At 38.9% G+C, this 21,731-nt stretch overlaps 1 protein-coding gene across 1 annotated transcript in view; it reads left to right on the top strand.

Moving 5' to 3' along the window:
- Nucleotides 1-21,731, top strand: part of itga1 (integrin subunit alpha 1) — an 80,403-nt gene that overhangs the window by 27,794 nt on the left and 30,878 nt on the right. Inside the window, exons 7-13 of the mRNA XM_002933044.4 lie at nt 304-452; nt 714-864; nt 2,294-2,459; nt 13,567-13,640; nt 14,154-14,298; nt 19,404-19,546; nt 21,153-21,296. Coding sequence (XP_002933090.3) covers nt 304-452; nt 714-864; nt 2,294-2,459; nt 13,567-13,640; nt 14,154-14,298; nt 19,404-19,546; nt 21,153-21,296 — 972 coding nt within the window. The remainder of the gene's footprint in view (nt 1-303; nt 453-713; nt 865-2,293; nt 2,460-13,566; nt 13,641-14,153; nt 14,299-19,403; nt 19,547-21,152; nt 21,297-21,731) is intronic.

Genomic DNA, 21,731 nt, shown 5'->3' with positions numbered 1-21,731 from the left:
CATAGGCCCCTGCTGAACCAGCCCACTCCACTGCTTGTGCCGCCGCATCAAATGTTACAGGTAACTTGGCAGTAGTTCGAAAGCAGTATGGGGGGTATTGAATTATAATTAAAAAACTTGGATTTACGATATTGATTACATTTTGGATTTAATTCTTGCTTTATAAACTTAATTACTTGCAATGAACCATGTAGCCCAGTCTAAATCTGAAAGCAAAGTAATAAAATATAGCTGGTATCCTCTCTGACTTCTGATTTCCATATGTTATTCAAAAGTAATTACTTATGACATTGTCCATTGTAGGTTGGCATAGTTCAGTACGGGGAAAATGTAACTCATGAATTTAACCTGAATACTTACGATTCAACGGCCAAAGTGCGACAGGCATCCCTGGGAATTAAGCAAAGAGGTGGATCTCAGACAATGACAGCTCTTGGTATTGACACAGCAAGGTACACAGATCTAATTATGTTTATAAAAATTAATCAAATATTCAGTCTTGATGATAGTCATTGAAATTCTAAGTATGAATAATAGCCCTATTAACAACTGAATCCATTGTTTTTCATAAAGAGGACATTACCATTTATTATTACTTAATTTACAGTATATTTGGTAAATTTAGTATATCACATAATGGGTCTAAAGCCTCTAAAAAAAGTGTCCTAACCAATAATATTATTTGTTTCTAAATGGCACATGTGACTTCATAGAAAGGAAGCATTTACCGAAGCAAGAGGGGCACGAAAAGGAGTAAAAAAGGTTATGGTGGTTGTAACAGACGGGGAGTCACATGACAATTACAGACTAAACAGCGTTATCAAAGAGTGCGAGACAGATGACATTCAGAGATTTTCTATTGCAGTGAGTATCCTGTGACTGTAACACCTACAGCTATAAATATGAGAAATGATTTATCCACACAGTCAGAATGAAAAAATATTAACATAAATATGTAGGATGTGAAATGAATGAATGTACAATTTAAATGTGCTGAAAACCATTAAGGAATAATCTGTATAAAGCAAATTTTTTGTTTATCAATAAAGATTTGAATACAAAAAAAAATATGTAGGTTGTGTGAAACAGTATAACAAAATACATCAACAGAATGAAAAGAACTCAGCTAGACATTGTGGGGAGTTTGATTATTTGTGTGTGAAATATTAAGTCATTAATAATGAGCTTATATGTTGTACATGTAGAGCAGAGAGTTATATGTGTGCAAGAAGACAGTAGACAGGTGGTAACCAAAAGTAATATTGGTTTCTGAATGACTTGTTTGACTTTGTAACTGGTTATTTCACTTACAAAGGGGGTACAGGGTCCCCAACTGCCCAACTGTTGTGCCTCTGGTTTTCTCTGGGCTATTCATTAAACCATCACTCATCAGGGGCTGTTAGCTAATTCGGTACCCATAGAACAGTAATCCCCTGCCTTTTTTACTTGTGAGCCACAATTGAACGTAACAAGTGTTGGGGAGCCACACAAGCATGAAAAAGGTCTTTGGGGGGTGCTAAATAAGGGCTGTGATTGGCTATTTGGTATCCCCATGTGCACTGCTGGTCTGCAGGAGGTCTCTGTGCTTCCAAGTATTGTCTCCAAGCCAGAAAATGGGCTCCTACGTTGAGACCACCAAGAGCAACATCAAAGTAGTGAGCAACATGTTGCTCATGAGCCACTAGTTGGGGATCAGTGCCATAGTGGATTGTTTATTAAATATGTACCCATTATTTAGACAGTTACCAAACCAAAGGCATGTGGGTTTTTGCTAAACCTGCACCTCTCATGAACCTTGTACTAACCCTGTTAATAAACCTGTGCTCATTATTGTAATGTTGATGAGCTTTTTCATCATAGGCCAGTTACTAAACCTGGACCAGTACAAAATTATACGTGCCCATTATGGCCATTTACTAACCCTGCACCAATGGAACCAGGCATACAGTATTTTTATTGAAACATTTATGAACATCATTAGTGGGATTCAAGGTTGAATTTTAAAATTGTTCATTGCTGGAGAGCAATGAAGATTTGTTGCCCATGGTTAAATCTTGGCTACTATAGGCGACAAATCTCCCCAAAATGCTTTTGCACCGGCAAACTGAATCCCTCCCTGGTGGGAAATCATACACAGTGCTAAGTTTTGTGAAGATGCCTGTGGTTCCATCACCCTTACACTCGCTGTACGCACAAAAGTGTGATCTATCCTTAAACCACTCAATAGAACTGTGGTGTAACGCAATGAAAAGTGTTTCCTTCAGTCAGATCTAACTGCTTGTATTTCCTTTAGATTCTGGGAAGCTACAACAGAGGGAATTTAAGTACAGAGACCCTTGTAGAAGAGATAAAATCCATTGCCAGTGAGCCTAAAGAGAAGCATTTCTTTAATGTCTCGGATGAGTTGGCTCTTTTAAATATTGTGGAATCTCTGGGAGAAAGGATATTCGCTCTTGAAGGTATTTGATCACATTCTTACACTTTGTATTCATATTGCTGCTGTATATTACTTATCTGCATATATAAATGCATTAAAATGGAGTTGTTTCTGCTAAGGCGGTTATGTAGGTGTTCTCCATTGTTAAAAAAGTTGACTGTTTTCTTAAACTAAAACATGTATGTAATGGGAAACAATAGGCTATATTTAGTAGGCAGTTGAAAAAAAATCACAATCGCTAAAAATTACTATTTCCTCTGGGTTATCAGCTTTCTGTTTAAATCAGTCAGTGTAAAATGTCCACCTTAAAAGTTGAGAGATGGGAAACACTTGTATAATGTACAATATATTAGTCATAGCTGTGTAGACAAATGTCCTCAGAGTTTAGTTATACAATAACACAATAGCTTGCTGCAGTCTGCACCCCTTAACCTTCTGAACATGTCAACAAAGTGAGTCCCTCGCCATTAATAGGAACTGACTTGTAGTACAAGTTATGGACCCCTTATCCGGAAACCCATTATACAGAAAGTTCCAAATTACGGAAAGGCCATCTCCCATAGACTCCATTATAATCAAATAATTCTAATTTTTCAACATGACTTCCTTTTTCTTCGTAATAATAAAACTGTACCTTGTACTTGATCCCAACTAAGATATAATTACCCCTTATTGGGGGCAGAACAGCCCTATTGGGTTTATTTCATGGTTAAATGATTCCCTTTTCTCTGTAATAATAAAACAGTACCTGTACTTGATCCCAACTAAGATATAATTACCCCTTATTGGGGGCAGAACAGCCCTATTGGGTTTATTTCATGGTTAAATGATTCCCTTTTCTCTGTAATAATAAAACAGTACCTGTACTTGATCCCAACTAAGATATAATTACCCCTTATTGGGGGCAGAACAGCCCTATTGGGTTTATTTCATGGTTAAATGATTCCCTTTTCTCTGTAATAATAAAACAGTACCTGTACTTGATCCCAACTAAGATATAATTACCCCTTATTGGGGCAGAACAGCCCTATTGGGTTTATTTAATGGTTAAATGATTCCCTTTTCTCTGTAATAATAAAACAGTACCTGTACTTGATCCCAACTAAGATATAATTACCCCTTATTGGGGACAGAACAATCCTATTGGGTTTAATTACTGTTTAAATATTTTTTTTTAAAAAAAATCCAAGAGTTTGAATTTAATTAAGAGAAACTAGAGTGCCAGATAAGGGTTCTTAATAGGTCTCAGAAGATTTGGAGAGGTGGGATAGATAAGTCTAAAGACTCAGAGACAAAGGAGAACGTCAGCTGAGTGCAGAATTCCACAATGGAGAAAGATGGAGCAGTTAAGGCCTCAGCGATGAAGGTAGATTCAGTTTGTGTTGCTTTGCAATGAAGCATAATATATATGTGCAATGCTGCACTGAAAATTTGCAAAATTAAATCAAAGGTGCAGTTTCTAGGTCAGGATCAAAAGAAAGAAAAGTTATGGCATTGTTGTTTTGGTGAGATAGATATGAAACAAGGAAGTCACTGGCGCTCAGACTCACCACATGGAGATACAGCATGTAAGGCAGTGGCCTGGTCAGAAAGTTGGGTGCGGCGTCCTCCAAAACACTCCTAGTCAGTCCAAAAGGACGAAAAGAGAAGAGGTCTCCACATATCAAAACTTACGTGATCTTTATTGGGATAGTATAAGAAACCAACAGAAGCATCAGACATCTGACGCATTTCGGGCGTATCTACCCTTAATAATAGGCATTGGTCTTGGAGAGAATGTATGCATATTTTCCCCCTGACAACTGGCACCTTAGTCAGCTTTCTGGAATCTTCACCATTGATTTCCTCTTGTGCATTGTCTGAAAGCTGAGCACGTGCAAAAGAAATGTGCCAATGACACATATGTAAAAATAACTTTCAATGCCAATTGCTCAGAAAGCACGTTCTCTAATATAATATGCATTAGCAGGTATCGAACATTTATGTATGTGTGTCACGTGACCTTTTTCTAAAAATGGTGGACTCTATAAGGGAAGGTGCTGGCTGCTAGAAAGGAAGGGGTACCATTTGTGATATGAGCTTTGTTTGTGGTCTGGTTTGCAGATTTTAATTGCGTGTAGCCTTAATGATGAGATGAGATCTAATTTATGATTTCAGATACAGAGATAAGATAAGCCTGTATGTCCCTGTATGTGTGCAAAGTGTGGCTGCAATCATCAACCTACAGAGGCTCTCACTTCCGTCTCCATTCATAAAAATAGAGTTGCGGTTATCACCCTTAGGCATATCTACTGTTGCAATTCCTTCTCAGCATATTCAGTGATGTTGCAATGCAGTTTCTCACTCACATCTGTACCCACATTTCCTCTCTGATCTATAAATACTAACACAATACCTTTTGAGCCTCATCAGAGTTTTCTGTTGTATCTTTCATATTATCCATCCCTTTCTTCTAAAAGACGTTTGATATTATGTTTTCACTTTTGTACACTAGTTGTTCCTTAAATTTTCTCATACAAAAACGTTGCTCTAACCCAGGGATCCCCAACCTTTTTTACTTGTGAGCCACACTCAGATGTAAAAAGTGTTGGTGAGCAACACAAGTATTAAAAAGTTCTTTAGATGATGCAAAATAAGAGCTGTGATTGGCTATTTGGTAGCATGTGGACTGCTAGCAAATACATTTTTTTTACGCAATCTATTTGACGTAACGCAACTGCTGTTTTTTTTGATTGATGGCGAATTGGGGAATTTTGCAGCAAATTTCACTTATCACTGTTCATGGGTTACTCTTTATCTTTTCTTTTGTTCCCTTAATTACAGACCACTTTGTTATATTGTGCTAGGTTGAAGGTATTGGTATGGTTAAAGGAGAACTAAAGCCTAACTAAAGAAGTAGGGCAGAAATGATATACATTTTGTTTTGGGGTTCTGTACCAGCCCAAGGCAACCCCAGCCCTTTAGCAGGGAAGATCTGTGCCCCAAAGATGCCCCAGTTGCCCCCCATCTTCTTTTCTGCTGATTCCCTGCCCTGTGCTGCTGTCACTTACCTGAGCTTAGGGACCCACTCACACTATACTGTATATATAGAATATAAATGTCACATTATACTGTATATATAGAATATAAATGTCACATTATACTGTATATATAGAATATAAATGGCACATTATACTGTATATATAGAATATAAATGGCACATTATACTGTATATATAGAATATAAATGTCACATTATACTGTATATATAGAATATAAATGTCACATTATACTGTATATATAGAATATAAATGGCACATTATACTGTATATATAGAATATAAATGTCACATTATACTGTATATATAGAATATAAATGGCACATTACACTGTATATATAGAATATGAATGGCACAATATACTGTATATATAGAATATAAATGGCACAATATACTGTATATATAGAATATAAATGTCACATTATACTGTATATATAGAATATAAATGTCACAATATACTGTATATATAGAATATAAATGGCACATTATACTGTATATATAGAATATAAATGGCACATTATACTGTATATATAGAGTATAAATGGCACATTATACTGTATATATAGAATATAAATGTCACAATATACTGTATATATAGAATATAAATGGCACATTATACTGTATATATAGAATATAAATGGCACAATATACTGTATGTATAGAATATAAATGTCACATTATACTGTATATATAGAGTATAAATGTATAAATGGCACATTATACTGTATATATAGAGTATAAATGGCACATTATACTGTATATATAGAGTATAAATGTCCCATTATACTGTATATATATAGAATATAAATGTCACAATATACTGTATATATAGAATATAAATGGCACATTATTCTGTATATATAGAATATAAATGGCACATTATACTGTGTATATAGAATATAAATGGCGCAATATACTGTATATATAGAATATAAATGGCACAATATACTGTATATATAGAATATAAATGGCACAATATAAGGCTGACTGTAATTAATAAAGAAAATTACTTCTTGCCCTGTAACATCAGCTTATATGACAGACAAATCTCATTTTCTGCTTGATAATTTGCTATGACCCCTAAGCTTAGCTTCTCAACAGCTGCCCAGAGCACACTGAGCATGTGCAGTGTCACTGACACTTTCCGAAGTGGGGAGCTCCTGTGACTAGTTTGAAGCTCTGGATCACTGCTCCTTTATAAACTCCTGTATAGGTTTTTACAAGAGCAGTGGCCAGCCCTATGTTGTAGCTCCATTTGGGGCTTTTAACCTTGAAAGCAAACAAGTTGCAGGTAAAACCCAGTGCCCTTGTTAAATGTATAATGAAGCAGTAGACTTCTTAAAGAATCAGATAAAAGTGAGTGTAGGACTGTCCAGGCTGGGGGGTGACAGTGACGTAGTTGGTTAGCTTGAAGTATATTGCAATGTATGGACAAACAAGCTTTCAACCTTTGATAAATGTTCCCTATTATCAGCTGAGTACCTCGTTGATATTCAGAGGTAAAGAAGATATTTTGCTATTACAGTTATGTTGCTTTTGGCAGGACCTGATAGTTTTATTTATGTGGTTTTAAAGCCCTGTTATTTTTGTCCAATTCCAGACAGTGGAATGCATGGTTTGGAAACTGGTTTAGACTGTGTTGTGTTGTTTATTTTTGTCAACATAATAAAGTAGTGATGTTCAGTCAGGGTTTAAACATTATCGCCCATATGTAATAAAAAGCAATAAGTTTGGCCAGGAGCAGTAACCCATAATAAGATGCTTGCTTTTAAACAGGTGACTAGTAAATGCTACCTGCTGATTGGTTGCTATGGGTTACTGCTCCTGGGAAAACTTAGGGGCGTGTTTACTAACATTGGAGATAAATATTGTCAGTGATGTTGCCCATAGCAACCAATCAGCAATTAGATTTAAACAGTTACTTACAAGTAAGAAAACAAAGCAAAAATCTGATTGGTTGCTATGGGCAACATCACCAGTGATATTTATCTCGAGTATTAGTAAATTAGTGCCTTTTCTAACATAATCCCCTAAACCAGTATCATTTCTTTCTCTCTCTCTCTCTCTGGCTAAACCAGCCAGTAGACTCAGTATTCCCTATGTGCCCTACTTCTATTTCTCTTTGTTGGGGTCCTTCTATATAAAATAGGCATGTAGGTTTTTACTTGGGTGGCCCTTTGTTGCCTCTCCATGACTGCCAGCTGATGCAGGATTCACCCCTCACTGCATACTATAAACACCCATGAGAACATCCATTAGTAATTACTTTTATGAACACTGGTTATTCCTATTGCTTGGATTTAGTTTTTAATTCTTCTGTATGGGATCTATAAACCTTGATTCTCTCTGATATACTGTAGCAGAATATCCATCTTGCCTTTTTTCTTGTCAGGCTAGAATCCCACATGGTCCATGATGGAACTTCAGCTTTCTTAATTAAAAGACGTAGACAGTCACTCAATCAGAAAATTCAATTCAAACTGGTATTCAAAATAGGCCCTTGCAGTTCAAGTAAACAGTGGTCCAAACAGCCCCAACCAGCCTAATAAACAGTGACTGTCTATAGGTAAGGTTCTGCTGGGACCTCCTGGGTGCTGGCTGTACTCCCTAACCACTGGCCCAGGAGAGCAGCCGGCATGTGCTCATCTCTTTTTCATCTGGATCCCTGGCTATGTTATATCACTCCAATAGCCTTATTGGTTGGTTTGAGACAGCCAGTCATGGCTGACTCTGCCCTATTTAAGCCCAGCTCTCCTCACATAATATGCATCCTGAGCCTTGGTTACCTAAGCACTGTGGCCTGTCTATCTCTTGTTCCCTTGCTCTGGCCCCTGTCTGTTCCTGTTCAGTCCTGTTCCTGCTTGTTGTTCTTTGTCTGCTCCAACCTGCTCTTGTCTGTCCCAGATCCTCCATCCACTCCACCCTGCTCTTGCCTGTCCCAGATCCTTTGTCCACTCCACCCTGCTCTTGCCTGTCCCAGATCCTTTGTCCACTCCACTCTGCTCTTGCCTGTCCCAGATCCTTTGTCCACTGCACTCTGCTCATGCCTGTCCCAGATCCTTTGTCCACTGCACTCTGCTCATGCCTGTCCCAGATCCTTTGTCCACTCCACCCTGCTTTTGCCTGTCCCAGATCCTTTGTCCACTGCACTCTGCTCATGCCTGTCCCAGATCCTTTGTCCACTCCACCCTGCTCTTGCCTGTCCCAGATCCTTTGTCCACTGCACTCTGCTCATGCCTGTCCCAGATCCTTTGTCCACTCCACTCTGCTCTTGCCTGTCCCAGATCCTTTGTCCACTCCACCCTGCTCTTGCCTGTCCCAGATCCTTTGTCCACTGCACTCTGCTCATGCCTGTCCCAGATCCTTTGTCCACTCCACCCTGCTCTTGCCTGTCCCAGATCCTTTGTCCACTCCACCCTGCTCTTGCCTGTCCCAGATCCTCCATCCACTCCACCCTGCTCTTGCCTGTCCCAGATCCTCCATCCACTCCACCCTGCTCTTGCCTGTCCCAGATCCTTCAGATGCTCCACCCTGTTCATGTCTGTCTAAGATCCTTTACCCACTGCACCCCAGTCTTGCCAGATCATCCTCTCCGTCCCTGCCTATGTTAGTCTCTAATTCTTTGCCCGCTCCATCCTGTTCCTGGTTCTACACCGGCTACAACCCGAATCTGCCTTGCCTGCTCCTATCTTGTGTCACCCCTTTTCCGTTCCTGTTGGCACAATATCAGACCTCGCCTAAAGGACTCACCCACCCTAATGCCTCACACTATGACATCTTACAGCTACTCCTCTATCATGTACCAGAACCCCCAGATTGCCAGTCCAGGCCAGATAACCCCACAGTTTTATTATACTCAACACTGGACACTGCTTTCAGCCATAGGTACAACATTTTCATTGTAATGGCAACATTCCTTTAATAATGTTGTGTGCAGATAGGAAACATCCCATTCCTGGACAGTTTTCCGGAGGAATATGCCATGGCATTCCTTAAGAAATAGATATATAACATTTGCACTTTACCATATTGATGCAGAGGCCAAGAAACTGACACTCAGATATGTTAAGCAGTGCAGAGGTAACATTCCTGTGATAACTATATAACTGCTGCTGCTGGAGTATAAGGATAACTAAAGCCTACTTTTCTCATGCAAACCATTTGATTTGACCCATGCCTCAATAGTCACTTTATAATTGTTTCCATATAAGCTTCCTCCAGAGCGTTCTAGTGTGGGTTGATTGCCTTCAGGCCAATGTGATCAGAACCAAGATCCACTTTCAGTGTTTATATAAGAAACCCTGATGACCATTAAGTTTTAAGGGTATTTAACAGCTGTTTGCTTTCTGTGTGGGAAGCCCATAGCCTCCAGTCTTGCCCCAGAGCTCACAGATATCCAGACATTGCATATATTATATGCTCATCTGGCCGTATGCACATAATTAGGGGTTTTAGTTTGTGTGTGACAGAATATAAATAAAAGGAAGTTGGTGACATTAACATTACTGGGAAGCTTCTTCCAGGCAGCCCTTGGGGGGAGGGGCCAAGTGCTCACAGTTCCTTTATACAGATCAGCCAAATGGAGATTTATGTGAGGGATTTTCACATTCTGGTGATGTTTTATATAAAATTCCAAGCAGTAACTACTGTGTGTGCTGCTCGTGTACAGCTGGATTCAAATGAATGTCAACTTACCATTAATAATAAAGCCCTGTCATATAATCATATACAGGGTTTCAATCATCTCCAGATACGTTGCAGGTACTTTCCACGCCTGGAAAATGTTTCCTGCTGCCAAGTGCATCTGGTGCTGTTACTTGTTACCAAAAAGGGATAGCTTCTTTTAACTTGCTCACCATACACCAGAAAAAGCTAAGAGCCGGTAGAATTGCTATTATTGTAAATGGGACCAACATCTTACACTGCGTAAGTACTGCTAGTAATAACTAGTGTGCAGCTATGTAGTGATGGAGCATGAGGTTCTGTCAATTAACTAAAGGGGTTGTTCACCTTTGAGTTAACTTTTACTATAAAAAGTAACAATAACAATAAAATTGTAGCCTCACAGAGCAATCGTTTTTTTTGGCTGCTGGGGTCAGTGACCCCCATTTGAAAGCTGTAAGGAATCAGAAGAAGAACACAAACAATTCAAAAACTATATAAAAAAATAATGAATATCAGTTGAAAAGTTCGATAATAAATATGATAATAAATACAAGGTGGGGTTGCAATAAGTTAATTTAGTGGTTGCTCTGAGAGAAGCGGAGGTTTCAGCCAGGAACGTACAGAGACACAAGGGAAGAGATGTAGTGAGGAACAGAGGAATGGAGGGCTTTGAAGGTCAAGAGAAGGAGTTTGTAAGATATTCTTTGTTTAATAGAGAACCATGATAAGGACTTCAGCAGGGGAGGGGCCTGTGCTCAGTTGGATGAGAGGAGCAGAATTCTGGCAGAAGTATTTAATATAGACTGTAGGGGGGAGAGATGGGAGTTGGGGAGGCCAGTTAGTAGCAGGTTACAGTAGGCTAGTCGGGATAGGATGAGAGCAAGTATGAGTGTCTTAGCTGTTATGTGTAAAAGAAAGGGAGGTATTTTGGCAATATGGTGTAAGAAAAGTAACAGGTTTTGACAGTAGTCGGAAGAGAGTGAGGAGTCAAAGATCGACCACAGGTAATGTGCTGAGCTGACAGGGTTAATGAGCGTGCCATCAATAGAGATAGGAAACGGGGATTAGAACCAGGCTTAGGTGTAAAGATGATAGTTCAGTTTTTGCTAGGTTCAGTTTGAGATAGCATTGGTTCATCCAGTTGGAGATTACTAGGAGGCAGTTAGAGATCTGAGTCTCATTTTCAGCTGTTAATGAAGGGCTTGATACATATATTGGGATATCATCAGCAGAAGGATTATATTTAAAACCAAATAAGCGGATGAGATTTCCTAAAGACAGAGTGTAGAGGGAGAACACCAACAGCCCAAGTACAGAGCCTTGGGGTACCCCTACATTAAGTGGAACTGGAGATGAGGCTTTATTAGTAAAAGAGACAGTGGTGGATTGGTTAGAAAGGTAAGTAGATATCCAGGATGCAGCCTGATTACAGATACCAATCGAATGCAGAATTTGCATCAGGAGGAAGAGGTCAGCCATATAAATTGCTGCTGATAGGTCAAGGAGGATTAGTATAGAGATGTGACCTTTGGCTTTGGAAACCTGGAGATCATTGGAAACTCTGCACAAGTCAGTCTCTGTAGAGTGTGCAGGCCGGAAACTAGATTGCTGTGGGTCCCACAAAGAAGACATAGGGTCAAGAGAAGAAGTTGTTATGGGGGTGACAAGGGAAGTCAATGAACTATAGAGTCAGTAAAAGAATTAAGGCATTCAGGAGGGGGCTCAGGAAGGAGGAGCTGGTCTGTGTTATTAGAGGTGGGAATCTGATGTGCATGGACTCTGTCTAAATGAAGAGCATGTCAGGGGGCTACAGAGGGTTTTGCCTACATGGCAGCACTGTATTCGTGGGGCATACACAGGTCTCTAAAGGAAATTCAGAAAAGTACAGAGCAGGCCACAGATTTTTTCACTTTGCACTCTTCCTTGTACTTTGTAAGTGACCCTTCATTTATTTTACAGCATTTTTTACATCATATTTCCACAGTAAATAATTTTACACTGCATGATAAATAGTCTTCTCAGAATAGCATACCTTATACCTTAACACATTGAATTAGTATTAAAATATTACTTTTATCAATGTATTCCTACAGAGTACAGATACATCACTTGGTAAATATTGTAACTATTACAATAACATTGTTGTAAAGCAGTCATGATAGCAAAAAAGACCAATATTTCCCAATACTTTCCAGTATTTAGTCTTGATTTTGGTGTCCCAGCCATTATGTTGACTAAGTTCAATCCGTACAGACGCCTTTTTTTCACTTACAGTGAATAATACTGCATTTTCCGTCCCCTAGCACTACTCCGATGTATTCTGGGTAATTTCACAGTTTCAACAGTTTCACATGGTGATATATGTTGTGAGAGGAAATCTAAATGGTGTTTCTAAAATTGTATATATACAGTATATATCTACTTACACATTTGCTTCCCACATTTGGTAAGAATAGTAAATGGCTTCCTAATGTATGTAACAGTGGTGGGAGTTGTTTATTTTTAGAGCTACAGTGCATTTCCCTGGGAGACACGATAAAGAAAAGGTTATGGGAAATTTATGTTTGTGATGGTATCAAAAACTTTTAGACAAGCAAGGAAACATTCCTCTTTGAGAACGAAAAGAAAGCATCACAACAGGCAGTAAATATTTACTTAAGGCTGCAGTGCCAGTTACTGAGATATAGGAATAAGGAAATCCCTAAAATACACATGTGGAATGCTGTGTTATTGTTACCTTTACAACTCATATGTGGGCACTTGTCTGGAAATGTATGTGGAAGTTTGGCATTTCCCCAATATTTTATCTTATAACTGATTCCTAGCACTGGATACAGGGCCATTTCAATAAATGGTCATAAGGGGCATATACATAGTTACATAGTTACGTTGGGTTAAAAAAAAGACCAAAGTCCATCAAGTTCAACCCTTCCAAGTAACCCCAGCACACATAACCTATCCTAACCTATCTATACACTGACATACTGTGTATAAACCATATATACCAACATTGATACTTATTGTAGATTTTAGTATCCCAGCAGACTTGGATAATATGCTTGTTCAAAAAATCATTCAAACTACTCCTTAAGGCATTAACAGAATCTGCCATCATATCGTCACTCGGAAGGGCATTCCCCAACCCAACCCCCCCCCCCCCACACACACACTGCTTCAAATAAAAGTTTCATTCCTCTATTCTAAAGAGGTGGTAAGGATAGGGGACCCCACAATCAGATTCCGGAACATTATTGTCTTTTGACTTTCATATTCGGTCCAACCGAGTGGTGCAACCCATGCCCTCTGTAGTGTAACTGCTCAGACCCCACACTTTCTTTTTCTGTTGACTTTTGGCCAATCTCAACTACTATGTATCTAAATATGTTAAAAAAAATACTCACAATAGATCCTTCTAATGTGTTTTACAGCTACAAATGAAGAACGGGCATCATCTTTTCAAATGGAAATGTCACAGACTGGATTGAGCGCTCATTATTCAAAGGTAAATTGCCATTATGGTCTGGTATTCATTTAAACAGCGGTGGCACATTCACACAGTATTTTACAGAGATTATACACCTTTCTCTGCTCCAGTGGAGTTTAAAATCCAAGTCACTATAATATTTATACATAGTATCCTGCCTGTATCTTTTTGGAGTGTGGAAGGAAACCCAATGCAGACATGGGACCCCAGAGGTGACAGATAGAAATGCTACCAGAATCACAATAGCCTTGGATACTATGGTTGTTTAAGAACTCATCTAGGCCCCTCTTATAGGCACTAACAGAATCTGCCATTACACCATCACTAGGAAGGGCATTCTATTGTTGTGTTAGTTTAAGTAGAATGGTCTGTTTAGTCTAAGAAGACTGCTCACAACAATATTGTGCAATACATATACATGCAGATAAAACTATAGTAGTTTCCAGCTTTCCTGCGTTATGATGCTTATCCCAACACTGTGATAGAGGTGTTTATTTATTTTTACAACTAGAATATTTTCCTATTTCCTAGGACTGGGCAATGCTTGGCGCTGTTGGAGCATATGACTGGAATGGAACCGTGGTTATGGTGAATTCTGATGCGACTTTAATACCCAATAACCAAACATTTAGAAAACGAACAGATGAAAAGAATGAACCCCTGGCAGCTTACCTTGGTAAGTAAAACCTGCTCAGATACTGAGCCACTCAGTGGGCTTCTTTCCTTTGGGTGCTTCCTTCATCTACCCCAAACAGGCAGATACCATATTTACTAATCTAGATGGCTATGTATATTCTCAGGTCTCCAGAGGGATATTAGTACTACCTGGCCTCCTGTAATGCTCAACCACAAGGGCTTTATTATTTCATAAGGGCTTTCCCTTCCCTTGTATTTGGCATGCAAGGGGCTTTGTCCGCCTGTTGTGTTTGCTTTTCAGAGGTAGCCTATAGATGAAATACCAGTATCTCCAGGTTGATGCAAAAGCATTGTAAATATGTTTCCAATATTTTAGGAAATGTATTTAAAATGACCCCCAGGGACAGTGTCTGACAGGGATGCCAGGGGCCCACCAGAAAACCTTTTGGACCCACTTTTCACACTATTTTTCATCCATTTCTCACTCAACCTCTAAATTGTCCTTGTTCTTTTTTCTTTATGTCCTATAACCTATTCTTCTTAAAATTTAGTCAATTTGTTGCCATAGAGAAATAAGAAATTACCATGAATTAGGTCAAATGGTTAGAAGCAGGAGGGCCCACTGACACCTGGTGGGCCAGTCTGATGCTTCCCAGGAAAACCCTGAAAAAATGTCTGTTATTCATATAGGTAGCAACATGGAAGGTGTGTATAGAAAGTCAGTGCATTGGCAAATCTGTGCCCTTGTGTTCTATATATACGGGAATATTTGAAAGCAAGCAAAATACTTATTGAAATCCATCAAATCTTTGTCAGATGAAATAATCAATGTGCTCATCCAAGGAAGTCAGGATATACACACTAAATAAATCAAGTATAACTAACATACGCAGGCTCCGGTGCAAAAGCCTTACGCTGAAAGTCAACTGATCACTAGTCAAGCAAACATCATGAGGTGAGCCGGGCACAAAATACACAGCTTTGGGTAGGTAACAGGGTCAGTGCACACAAGTAAAGATTAAAGAGCAAATTGTGTTCATTAAGACTAATCAGAGCAAATCTAAATTCATTAAGACTTCCTTGATGGTAAATTAAAAAATAGCTCAAACGGCTGAGTATCTTTCTTGATTCCCCAGTTTCATTTACAATAAATCCTCCCTTGGGTATATACTGGGGACACAATTAAACTACATTTCTGTTTTATTGCTGATTTTTTTTTTTAATAAAATTCCCAGGAACCTTGCCAGGTCCAAACTGATAGTTTAAAGCATTTCCTTTGCACGCCAGGTCAACCTCAAGAGGAAACCAACTGGGACAAATGTCATGTATTTAATCTAACAATTTCTGGTAGAATGTAATGGTCTGCATGGTTGTGCCGGCTGCACTGCTATATGTACTGTGTATCAGGAATGCCCAGAATCCATGCATTTGTCAGTGTTAGTGCGTGCATGTTTGCGTGTGTGTTTATGTATCTGTCTGTGTTTGGGTAATTTGTAAACTTTCTTGTGAGCTATCAGCAAAATGTTGTATAAAACTGAGATTATTAAGTGCTTTTCCTAAGTATTAAGGCTCCTTTGTACTGCGCATTGCTTTTGTTTGTTGGAGGTCTGGTCATCCTACAGTAAGTCCTTACAATAACATCGGCCTCTCTGTAGTTTTAAGGTCATTTCCTAGAGGCCTCTGATTTAAAAATAGAACAAAGTGTGACGTCCTTAAGCATATTAAGCAAGTAAGCATATATAGGTATGCCCTGTACTGGATCCCAACTAAGATATAATTACCCCTTATTGGGGGCAGAACAGTCCTATTGGGTTTATTTAATGGTTAAATGATTCCCTTTTCTCTGTAATAATAAAACAGTACCTGTACTGGATCCCAACTAAGATATAATTACCCCTTATTGGGGGCAGAACAGTCCTATTGGGTTTATTTAATGGTTAAATGATTCCCTTTTCTCTGTAATAATAAAACAGTACCTGTACTTGATCCCAACTAAGATATAATTACCCCTTATTGGGGGCAGAACAGCCCTATTGGGTTTATTTAATGGTTAAATGATTCCCTTTTCTCTGTAATAATAATAAAACAGTACCTGTACTTGATCCCAACTAAGATATAATTACCCCTTATTGGGGGCAGAACAGTCCTATTGGGTTTATTTAATGGTTAAATGATTCCCTTTTCTCTGTAATAATAATAAAACAGTACCTGTACTTGATCCCAACTAAGATATAATTACCCCTTATTGGGGGCAGAACAGTCCTATTGGGTTTATTTCATGGTTAAATGATTCCCTTTTCTCTGTAATAATAAAACAGTACCTGTACTTGATCCCAACTAAGATATAATTACCCCTTATTGGGGGCAGAACAGCCCTATTGGGTTTATTTCATGGTTAAATAATTCCCTTTTCTCTGTAATAATAAAACAGTACCTGTACTTGATCCCAACTAAGATATAATTACCCCTTCTTGGGGGCAGAACAGCCCTATTGGGTTTATTTCATGGTTAAATAATTCCCTTTTCTCTGTAATAATAAAACAGTACCTGTACATGATCCCAACTAAGATATAATTACCCCTTATTGGGGGCAGAACAGCCCTATTGGGTTTATTTCATGGTTAAATGATTCCCTTTTCTCTGTAATAATAAAATAGTACCTGTACTTGATCCCAACTAAGATATAATTACCCCTTATTGGGGGCAGAACAATCCTATTGGGTTTATTTAATGGTTAAATGATTCCCTTTTCTATGTAATAATAAAACAGTACCTGTACTTGATCCCAACTAAGATATAATTACCCCTTATTGGGGGCAGAACAGCCCTATTGGGTTTATTTAATGGTTAAATGATTCCCTTTTCTCTGTAATAATAAAACAGTACCTGTACTTGATCCCAACTAAGATATAATTACCCCTTATTGGGGGCAGAACAGCCCTATTGGGTTTATGTTGAAATAATTTTTTAAGTAGACTTAAGGTAGGGGATCCAAATTGCAGAAAGATCCCTTATCTGAAAACCCCAGGCCCCTAACATTCTGGATAATGGGTCCCATACCTAATACTATACTAACATATTGCCTTTGCACTGAAGCCCCCTTCATTTTCTCTATAAGTCACTGCTGTATGGTTTGCAATGAAAGGAGTTGAGAAGCTACTGTAACTCTGAGCTGTTTCCTCTCAGTGCCTACGCTGTAAATCCTTGTCCTACCGTGCTTTTAAATATATGTCCCTGCATGCAACTCTGGTGAACTCACCTCTCGTGCTCTTTTTCATGTTTTTATACCAAAATAAAATATTTGTTGAACAGAATCAAAAGCAGATGGATGGCTTTTCAAGGACCACCCATTAGGTCTCCGCAGCTGCTGTCTTGCAATGTCCTATATAAACTATACAGATTCTCCTTATGTCAGTGGGGAAAGGAGTAAATTGGCAGTAATAACGCATTGTCCCTACCCAGACTGTCCATAGTCATCCCCTGGCATTGTACGGCTATCAGCCTTTGCACTCTTTATTAATTATGCTCATTCAATATACTTTTCTGGGGGGGCTCCATGTTTTACTCAATTAAGGGGTTCCCTTAATAAAGTTACATTATTCCTATCTGTTGAAGTACTTACTAAGTTTAGGAGACTATAGGACTCATTAAAGAATCTTGCCAAACTGGAATATATATAATCAGTAAATATTGCCCTTTTACATCCTTTCCCTTGAGCCGCCATTTAGTGATGGGCTGTGTGTTCCCTCAGAGATCAGCTGACAGGAAATAATGCAGCTCTAACTGTAACAGGAAGTAGTGTGGGAGCAAAAGGCAGAACTCTGTCCATTAATTGGCTGATGGGGCCTAGCATGTATGTGTGCCTTGGCTTGTTTGTGTGCACAGTGACTCCTCCTAGGAGGTGGCCTTTAATTTTTAAAATGGCAATTTTCTATTTAGGATTACCCAATAGCACTTACTCTTTAAAAAGTATATTTATATAAAATGATTTATTTACATGAAGCAGGACTTTACATATGAGCTTGTTTATGCAATATATTTTTATAGAGACCTACATTGTTTGGGGGTATAGTGCAGTGTCAGTTACGCAGGCTTCCTTACCTTAGCTCCTTCCCCCACCCCCAATGACAATAATGATGCCCAGGATGGGATATAACAGGCCGCAGCTTTATTAAACAGAAAAATATGTAAATAGATAAATACAAAAGTAATTTATAAAATAATCAACATTTTAACAATAACCATCCATGTAATGCCCATTGGAATGCTTGCCCACTCCAGCCACCAACCATGGTTGCCTGCCATGCCGGCCACGTTCCGCAGCAGCTTCAGGTGGGCAAGTGAGTGTAGCAACCAGAATCCACTACTCTCCTGGGACCCTTGTCCGAGGAGGTTACCATCCACCTTTTGACACCCATGTGCCAAAACTGGGGCTTAGCCCCCACCTTCCAGCAAGCATTCCTACCGCAAGCTGTGACAGCATAAACAAACCCCTCCCCAACCTGATCCACCAGTGAGGGCAGTGAGGTTGTGGAATGCCCTTCCTAGAGATGTGGTAATGGCAGATTCTGTTAATGCCTATAAGAGGGGCCTGGATGAGTTCTTGAACAAGCATAGTATCCAAGGCTATTGTGATACTAATATCTACAGTTAGTATTAGTGGTTGTATATATATAGTTTATGTATGTGAGTGTATAGATTGGTAGGTGTGGGTTGTGTGTGCTGGGTTTACTTGGATGGGTTGAACTTGATGGACTCTGGTCTTTTTTCAACCCTATGTAACCACCGCTTGTACTCCTTGACTTCCACAAGGTAATGGTACCGCCGCCGCTTCCTCTGCTGTAACTTTTCTTATCTTGGTGCCTCCTCCTACTTACAAACCCTCCTTCCCCCAGTCCTAGCCTGTATTAATTAACCCCTTTCACACCCCCTGCTTTTCCTAGCACCATCAAGGCTCCTGCTACCTTAAAGTTATGGGGCCCCATTCCTTTCCTTCCTGTGACTAGGGAGCTCACTTGTCAGCCCATACACAGTACATACAGAATCTCATATAAAAGTCATTACCAATAATTGTATGGCACGGCAAAACCCACACATTCAGGCAAGTTTCCTCATTGCTTCTGTATATATTTGTATATTTATTAGGCTACACCTTGAGTTCTGCATCAGTACATGGAGAAGAGATCTATATTGCAGGACAACCCCGATACAACCATTCTGGCCAAGTGATTATTTATAAATTGAATGGAGAGGAAATTGAGGTACTGCAGACATTAAATGGAGAACAGGTGGGTGTTTACTATTAAAAGTTATAATATTGGTATAAATGTAGAAATGTTCATACTCCTACTGCAGCATTCATAGTGTATGGGAAATATTTCCTAGTGATTCCTGAGAACAAACATATGAGCTAATCCTGAAATGCTTTTCGTTAATGATGTCACTTATTTTGGTTGTTTTAACCACAGTTTATTCCATTAATGTGAATCAGCATCTTTTCCTCACAGGCCAATTAGAATTCTCTGCATCTCCCCAGTCACTAGTGGCCATTGCCGTGAAGCTGATTCATAGCCCTCTCCCTCGCCTGTGTGCACGGCATTTTATGGCATATTGGTTACTGTTACATATTTTTTTTTAATTTTTAAAAATTAATATAAATGGTTGGGGACCCCTGAAATAGAGAGGGCCTTTTGAGACAAATTACAATTGGTCTTCATTTTGTACCATTTGTATTTTTTTTATTATTTAACTATTTGTTCAGCAGCTCTTCAGGTTGGCAATTCAGCAGCTGTGTGGTTGCTAGGGTCGAATATAACTTAGTAACCAGGCAGGCTGCTCGAAAGAGACACATGAATATAAATAGAAGAGGCTCTGAATAGAAACATAAGTAATATAAAGTAACAATAACAATAGAACTGTAGCTTTACAAAAAAAGGTTTTTTTTTATGCTGGGCCCAGTTACCCCCTTTTGAAATCTGGAAATAATCAGAAGAGGAAGGTAAATAATTCAGACTATATAAACTATTTTTTTAATTAAAAATAAAAAAAATTAACACCAGTTGAAAGGTTCCTAAGAATAGGCTATTCTATAGCATACTAAAAGTTAACCTGAAGGTGAACTGCTCCTTTAATCTCCAAGCCCTCCTTGAACCCTACGTGTAATCAAATGCATGTACAGGTATGGGATCCCTTATCTGGAAACCCATTATCCAGAAAGCTCCGAATTACGGAAAGCCCATCTCCCATAGACTCCATTTTAATCAAATAATGCAGAATTTCAAAACTGATTTCCTTTTTCTCTGTAGCAATAAAACAGTACCTGTACTTGATCCCAACTAAGATATAATTACCCCTTATTGGGGGCAGAACAGCCCTATTGGGTTTATTTCATGGTTAAATGATTCCCTTTTCTCTGTAATAATAAAACAGTACCTGTACTTGATCCCAACTAAGATATAATTACCCCTTATTGGGGGCAGAACAGCCCTATTGGGTTTATTTAATGTTTTATTGATTTTTTAGTAGACTTAAGGTATGGAGCTCCAAATTACAGAAAGACCCCTTATCTGGAATACCCTTGGTCCCGAGCATTCTGGATAATGGGTCCTATACCTGTATACTGTACAATTCTATTCATCATGCAGCTTCTGGGTACTTTCACATTGTTGTTTCGGGTGTCAGAAAGTAACTTATAAGGTTCTGAGGAAGGGGCCCACCCTGCATTTAGAAAGACATAGCATAATATGAATATTTTGTTGCTTTCATTACAGGTATAAGTTCAGTAATGCTGGATATATGTATCACACTGAGTGGTATGTGTAAGAGTAGGCCATAGACAGACAGAGATAGGGGGAATTTGAACATTTCTCATTTTAATACTACTGTATTTTGCAGATTGGATCATATTTTGGCAGCGTGCTTACAACAGTGGATGTGGATGGAGATTCAATTAGCGACATACTTATCGTTGGAGCTCCAATGTATATGGGAAGTGCCAAACAAGAACAAGGAAAGGTGTACGTGTATAGAATTCATGGGGTAAGAAGAGAAAACAATAGCTATGTTTTCTTATATATATATCCTGGTCTCTTACATTTTTTAAACGTATTTTTTCATGCGCTATATGTCTGGGAATGTTTTCTTTTTAAATATTTATACATAATATAAGAGATCTGTGAATATCCTGTAAATTACATCCTTATAAACAGTGCTTAGTGATGGCATTGGTTTATTATATTAGAAGTCACCTCGAAGTTCCTGTATAATTCCACTTGGTCTTTGGTCTTGTATAGAGTTGCCAGTTGTCAGGTTTTGATTTGGACATCCCAGATTTTGGAAGGGCTGTCCTGGTCAAAACTGCCTGCCGGTTTTCCAAATTAGGAAATTTGGACAGGTTTCTTCTTGATTGACGTGGTGATCGGCCAATCACCGTTGCTGAGTCATAGCCTTACCACATGACATCACAGTCCCATC

This window comes from Xenopus tropicalis, chromosome 1 (genome assembly GCF_000004195.4).
Source record: "Xenopus tropicalis strain Nigerian chromosome 1, UCB_Xtro_10.0, whole genome shotgun sequence".
Taxonomy (NCBI): Eukaryota; Metazoa; Chordata; class Amphibia; order Anura; family Pipidae; genus Xenopus; species Xenopus tropicalis.
Note: the sequence above shows the minus strand (reverse complement) of the source record. Positions and strands in the feature narration are given on the sequence as shown.